The sequence below is a fragment of the Ceratina calcarata genome, unplaced genomic scaffold (genome assembly GCF_001652005.2).
Source record: "Ceratina calcarata isolate Rehan_Ccalc_2016 unplaced genomic scaffold, ASM165200v1 scaffold121, whole genome shotgun sequence".
Taxonomy (NCBI): domain Eukaryota; kingdom Metazoa; phylum Arthropoda; class Insecta; order Hymenoptera; family Apidae; genus Ceratina; species Ceratina calcarata.
The window spans coordinates 72,841-80,051 of record NW_017133085.1 but is presented as its reverse complement, the minus strand read 5'-3'; the positions used below and the strand labels follow the sequence as shown (position 1 = coordinate 80,051).

The 7,211-nt window shown below is 40.0% G+C and overlaps 1 protein-coding gene across 3 annotated transcripts in view; it reads right to left on the bottom strand.

Annotated features, from left to right (window-relative positions):
• Nucleotides 1–1,252: 1,252 nt before the first annotated feature.
• The window catches only part of Src64B (Tyrosine-protein kinase Src64B), a 47,099-nt gene continuing 41,140 nt past the window's right edge, over nt 1,253–7,211 (bottom strand). For 2 of the 3 annotated variants that reach the window (XM_018027092.2, XM_026814820.1), the window contains exons 2-7: nt 6,965–7,194; nt 6,398–6,589; nt 5,707–5,917; nt 5,283–5,536; nt 4,495–5,205; nt 1,253–4,406 (exon numbers count right to left, since the gene is read on the bottom strand). In XM_018027092.2, coding sequence (XP_017882581.1) covers nt 4,192–4,406; nt 4,495–5,205; nt 5,283–5,536; nt 5,707–5,917; nt 6,398–6,589; nt 6,965–7,007 — 1,626 coding nt within the window. In that variant the 5' untranslated portion in view covers nt 7,008–7,194 and the 3' untranslated portion in view covers nt 1,253–4,191. The remainder of the gene's footprint in view (nt 4,407–4,494; nt 5,206–5,282; nt 5,537–5,706; nt 5,918–6,397; nt 6,590–6,964; nt 7,195–7,211) is intronic. The other variant, XM_018027101.2, reaches the window with a different exon arrangement.

Genomic DNA, 7,211 nt, shown 5'->3' with positions numbered 1-7,211 from the left:
CTTCGTTTATAAAAAATTTTGTAATATGAAATGAGACATTGGTACTAGAATAAATTTCTTGCAACTAACGCGACTTATTATTTCAATTCCCAGTCTAGCGTTCATTGACGAACAGATTTTAATATAATTTTACGTGGATGAAATGAGTGAGAATGTTATCTTCTGTTAATATGATACATAATATATTTATCTGCATAGGCTTATGGTACTTAATACAATGATACAAAGTAACCATTAAATTACTTAATGATAAAAAGCTTTGGTACATAAACAATGACGATATATTGATCCATTTTTACTTTAGGTACGAGTGAACCATGTTGACGCGCGGTGTACTGTGTAAGAACTTTGACGAAAGCCTAAATGCATTAAAAAATATCCATCTATTTGGTGTGCGCATCACGTGACGACCGTACTCATTTTCTATTTTTTTCCCCCCCATTTAAACATCTACAAACGTATGATTTCTCAAACAGATTTTCTGAGACACTTGAAATTTCGTTGGTAGCTCCGCGCAATAATCAAACTCTGTATCAAAACATGAGGTCTGTCACTATATATATCACAGATTTATTAAAATTTCATTTGAACGGAGCCACAACGAAACGGATTTTTTGTTTAAATAGAAAAACCAGGCGAAGTTGGAAACGATTTGCCACATAAGTGCAGATAGATTTTACGAATAATACAAGAATGGAAATGATCGATATCCTTATTTACTTGGTCTCCAAATCGAGAGACGCAGTTAAAATTACGGAAGAAGAAAGCCATACATACGAATCATAGCTGGCATATAAAAGCAATCATTCGCGAATTAATAACTAAACGTTGAAAATAACTCGTTAACAGTAATAGAAATAGAAATACAGTTATAAATTACTATTTGATCAATAATCGTGACAGCGAGCATCCATCCGCTGTAAAAGATTAAGTTCGAAACGTTTCAACCTAGAGCCTTAAGAGTCCACATTCGTCCGTTAGCAATGAATGATCGACGAATATTAGAAAAAATTGTATAATGCAATTTTGAGACGTGCAGCTTCTCTCAATTAGAATTCGACTTTGAATACATCGCGAAATACGCTGATTAAAAATTGTTGGTTCCTTCTTATCGAACAGTTTTTCGATATCTATTAAATGCAATAGACGGAGCGTATCTGCTTGAAATTATCATTTACCTATGGGTAAATGAAGAGCAGATGCTTTTAAAAGTGAAACATAGTTTTGAATTATACATGTAATGGCATTTGTCTTTCGTATTAACTCGAAACTTTTATTTAGGTACGTGTGAGAAATTTTGTCAAATATAATTATTCAATAGAAAAATTCGAAATTGCAATTGATTTGTCCCTCTTGTCTAAACGATATCAGTCTCTAGGTCCAGTGGAAAGGCCACATGATGCCCTTACCAGTATTTAACATTTAAATATTCTACTCTCTTCGTCTTGCTCGAATGAAATGACGTAATACACATGTACATGCGACAGTTTGAAACATTCAGGATGGAGAACTGAAACTTTACTTTCTATACATCCACAATGGACAAAAAACTATACCGCCGAATTCGTACGGCGATCGTACGCATTTCATACAAATCTACGAACTATGGCGACAACATGATCGTTAGCGAAAAATCTTTAAAATGACCATTTCTCCGTGTGAAACGCAATAACATTTTGATCGGTATAAAACGCTCATAGAAAAAGTTTACTGGACGTAATACAGCTACCTTTCTAAACTCTACTTAAACATGATGCTTTTTCACGTGCATTCACCGCATCATACCTATTTATATTATATGTATATATATATATATATATATAATAAATTAGTCAACTCACACAACGAAGGTATGGTGTTTGCCTCGCTAATCATAGTAAAAAACATTATATATTTTATATTGGTATACTATGTTATGCGGCAATATAATGTCGAGTTCGCGAGTCCCGGTGAACCATGAAGCCTATTTGCAAAACGTAGAAACATATCGTCCAGAAACAGAAATGCTCATTTTCTGATTGTCTCTAAGCAATATGGTTCCAGGTCTGCGTTACGTCGTGAAAGTACATATCTCCATTGATATCGTTTGAACGTTTGTAATTTGCTAGTGCAAACATGTTCGGGCTTTTTAGTTTCATGAGAGAACGGTTTCTACGATTGAGCAACAGTTTGGGGGAGGGGGGCCATAAGAAGAGCGCGACATTTTATTGCTGGTTTCTTAATGTCACGGCAAGACGCGCGTGAAAAAAAATACCGTACATATACACAGGTGTAACAACTCACCACAAGCTCGAAATCCCATTTTCTCTCACTCTCTTCCTCTCTCTCTCAGCGTCGCCACTCACACACTTACACTTTTGTCACTTTCACTCGTTCTCCTTTCGACGCTCTCATTCACTTAATCTTCTTTTTCTTTATTTTTGTTCCTGTTCGTTTAACTGTCTTTAATATCTAAAAGTGTCATAATGGCTCATCATCTGTTCATCGTGACATAGTTCAATGTACGTCTAAGAACTTACGTCTAACGATACGTTCCGCGGGATACGAGACAACGATATCATATCCTCGGGATCTGAACGACTTTTGTTCCGTGAAACATTTTTATACTTACAACGGAATCACGAAAGAGAAAAGAAATGAATCGAGTTCGCTTCGCATTCCGAGGAGATTTCATACCTACCTCACGGGCTACCGCCTAAACTCTATACTAATCTACCATCTGTATGTTTAGTAGAAAATTTACAACTTTTTTCTGACACTTTGTACGAGTAACATCGATGACTTAATCATTTACCTCAAGTAGCATATCTCTAGATTCACTTATTCCCTTTTCTTTCGATAAATTCCTATAGTCTCGAAAAAAGGTCGTATAACGTACGTTTTTCTTTTACAGCTAGTAACATCTTCTTACTCTCGTCTTAGCCAAAAAATATGAAAGAGGAAGTAACTAAACCAACGCGACGAAGAAATGTATGAAACGTATGTTCGTCGTGTTATTTATCGTTTATAGGAGGCGATCACAGAAAAAAATAATAATATATATGTAGAGTTATTTGAAGAACGGTCATATGTACCTTCGAATTAATATATATTGCTCATGGAACAAAAAATGTATCTAAAAAGTTTTTTGTTCATGTATAAAACGTATTAATCTCTCGTATAAAATACTGTTCTACTCGACGGTCGAAATCAAACGGAAATACTCATTTTAACCGTAGCGTACATGACGACAGAACGTGATTGTATCCCAACGCAGATTTGTGCATTCAATGCACGAAACGATGCACCCGGAAACGGATCTTAGGAAAAATCGGCTGTGATCAACGAAGAAGCAATCGCGCGCGGATTACACATACGAATTACGCGAACACTTCCGCTTGTCTGCATTGTATTCATACACTGACGGACTAATATAATCGATTATATCGTCTACTATTTAAAATACTACGTTTTTAGTTCTCAACTGGTTCCTTTCTACCCTCTAAACATTTTTTTTATTTTATTTTATTTCCGTAAGATACCTTCGTCAATTACTTTTAATATACTCTCCAAATTGTGAAAATGGTTAGATATAAATACCTTCGAACGATGAACGATTCCATTTTAAATTCTATAATATATATTGGATACGTAGCGGGTAGAGAGATTCCTATATTTCTTCTTGTTTCAGTCGCAATATTTGACTCGGCATTAGTCGGCAGTTATTCACGATTGGTCGTAAAGGGTTCGGAGTTCGGATACTCCTTCGAAGTACGAACGATTTGTTGTACGTATAAAGTCCCAATGGCACACAAGATTATTGTTCTTGAAATGCTTCCTCGATGATGTTCGATTTCTATTGTAAAGATAAAAAAGAGTCGAAAAGAACACCTCTTAAATTAACCGCGATCACCGCGATATGTTTTTTGGCAGCATTTAACAACGATTGCTTCAAGATATCTGGTAACATTAGCAAAATTCTCGGCCACCAAATCTCATCACGTGAAATGCTCCTTAGTATCAAATTCAATTTCGTGCAACGACTCCGTCGTGGCCGATGCGAAGAGGAATAGGGCAACAGAGCCTCCAGTTGTTTTTGTCTGTTTCGCTGGAGATCTAGCAGTAAATACCGTAAAACTCCATGGCGCAATTGATATGCGCTGGATGGAAATGACCGTGCGGCACCAGGTGACTCTGCATGTGAGCTGTGTATCAGTCCGTTGGCGGTTCTAGATACGGTATTTCGCTGGTGACGTTAAATGACTCGAAGTAGTGGTTGAGGAACTCGAATGTGGGTCGTTTCTCGGGGCTGGCGTCCCAGCATTGCAACATTAACCGGTAAATGCTATCCGGCAGCGGGTGATTCAACGGTTTCGGCATCCGATAACCTTTGTTGATCTGATCAATCACTTCGCGACCTTGCATGCCTGCAAGACAAAATTAACATTTATTATTTATTATTTCTGTTGTATAGAATGACGTGACGACTTGAAATCGAAATATAATAATACATACCAGGATAAGGAACTTGGCCATAAGTGAACAGCTCCATCAGCAAAATACCGTAAGACCAAACATCGCTCTTGATACTGAATCTACCATAAACGATGGCCTCCGGAGCTGTCCACCTGACGGGGAACCTGCTTCCCTGTTTTGGACAGTATTCGTCGTCCTCGATTGCCCTGGCGAGACCGAAATCGCATATTTTCGCTTTGTTCTTCTCGCCGATCAGCACATTTCTCGCCGCGAGATCTCTGTGTATCAGCTGTTTGTTTTCGAGGTGTTCCATACCACAGGCCACTTGGGCCGCGATATAAATCAGATCCTCGAACTGCATATATTTGCCGTCACCTGTCCTCAGGAAATCGAGCAAGCTACCGTTGCACATGTATTCTTGCACGATATAGATCGGTTCCTCCTTTGAACAGATCGCGTACAACGCGACCAAGTGCCGGTGTCGGAATTGTTTCATGATCGCCGCCTCCTGGAGGAACGCCTCCGTCGACATGGTCCCCGGTCTCAACGTCTTCACAGCCACCTCTATTTTGTTTCTCCATTTACCGTAGTACACTTCGCCGAAATTCCCGTGTCCCAGTTTCCGTATCAGCTGTATCTCGTTTCTATTGATCTCCCATTTGTCTCGCAACTCGGGTCCGAGATCCCACATGTCCGGTTGTGGTTTCGGACACGGCTTAGAGAGCACATGACAGAGACCCAACGCGTTCTCTGAAACATTCCAGTTGAAATTGCATTATGATGGAAGCTACGACACGAAAACTTGCCGAAGGATGTTTTCAACTTACTGCTGTACGCCATAACGAGAGCTGGTAGAGTGGGGAATGTCTGGTTGGTGGCGATAAAGAAGCCTCCATTGTCGAGAGGTTTAATTTTATAGTGTTTTACGTGATGACCCCTTCCCTCTTCCCAATCCTTCACGGATAAACTGTATCCCCTGGGATTGTGCTCGCTCGGCCGCACCAGGAATGTTCCCCGAGGGTTCTCGTCCACCAAGAGAAGCTTGCCAGCTTCCTTACGCGAGACGTTCTCGAAAAACCAACTGGACGTTAAACCAGCAGCGTTAATATTGTTTTGTAAAATTCGTGGTGATAAAAAATAAATCGACAGCTCGCGACACGAAATCATTTGTTTATAGGACCTTTTATTATTATTGAATTTGCGTCGCGAGCTATCGATCGAAATAATAACTAATTCGGCATCGGGACTCACTCCTCGCTTTCGACCGAACGCTCGACGGCCACGAAGTTCCAAGGTATGAGACCCTCTTGCAAAGTTGTCAAGTGTAAAACTTTCCACCAGTCGGGTTCCGAATCGTCCAATACTTCCATTCGGTCACCCTTCACGAAACTGACATCGGTGCTCTCGCGTGCGGTGTAATTGTACAGGGCGACCACGATCTTGTTCGACCTTTGCGAATGCGCTGTTGTACGAGAACAAATCAATTTACAACACGTGCCCGTAAAACGGAAGCTATTTAAGACGCGTCGAATACTAATTGTGATGCCGAAGCCGATGCCGGTGTTGTACCGGTTCCTGATCGAGGTATTTGCGGTCGGAATCGGAACTGATAGAATATCGATCGACGACGTGCCGATTGGATTCAAGCGGAACTAGCGGTGATAACCGTTATATAAATATTAACGAAACAACAATCTCTCTAATTTAACCGTGATCGTACCCTCAATGCTTTGTTGAAAATAGTTTCCAGAAGCAACAAAATCGAGAAGGAAATACAAGTTTCATCTTTAATTTATTCAAACGGTAAATTAGTCTGAACGGTTTGCGTTCAAAGATTAAGCGAAATCAATCGAAGGCTTACAAACTAAAATCTTAAACTAGAACTTAAAGATAAAATTTCTATGCTACAGAAATGAAATATAAAATAAACAAAAATACACACATGCAGGCTTCACAACAGGCGAGCTTGTTTTACGGGGCTGATGAGGTATTTGGAGCTTACAAGGTGTCGGCCTTGGACGTATGATGTCCACCCTCGCTTGTACGCCCCTCTGATTCGGGTCAGCAGTGTACCGGTCCAAGGAGCCTCCATTACTATGTTTCGAGCTTAGCCCCGTGTCCGCTTTCTTGTAACCTGGATAAAACCGGGGAAGCATGATAAATGATCCTACGTGCGATAACAACTATGGCTTTGATACGAATTCATGTATTCAAAGGAACCTAATCTTCGCTACAGAAATTATATTCTGAAAATGATATATGAACAATATTATCGCTTAAAATGAAACTCGCTTTTCCGTATAATTATACAGCTTTTTTATTCCCACGAAATTCTGCAGAAAATTTTATTAGATCGCAAGGAAACTTTATTCAGGAGTTTGAAAGAACATACTTTAAACCGAAATAAAACAAGAGGGGTGAAAAAGGAGTTAGGAAAGAAAGCTCATTGCGCGGTTCCACCGCGAGGGTAAAAAGGAAACGCGCGAAGAAAAAGCGCCGGGCCACTTACCAAGAGGTTGAGGCTCCTGCCGTTTGCTGCAACACTTGCCCATCTTGGATCCCGTGGATGTTTCTCCTTTTCTGATCCTGATTTTACGCGCCTTCTATACTGACTCGCGCCTCGAGGAAAGTCTCCATCTCGCGAATCTGGGCACGGCTACGGCTCGTTCTCCTCTTCCGTTTCGATTTTTACCATCACTTTCTTCTCTTCTCCATCGCGTGTTTATTGAATCCGCGCACCTGCAAGGTGAACCAGA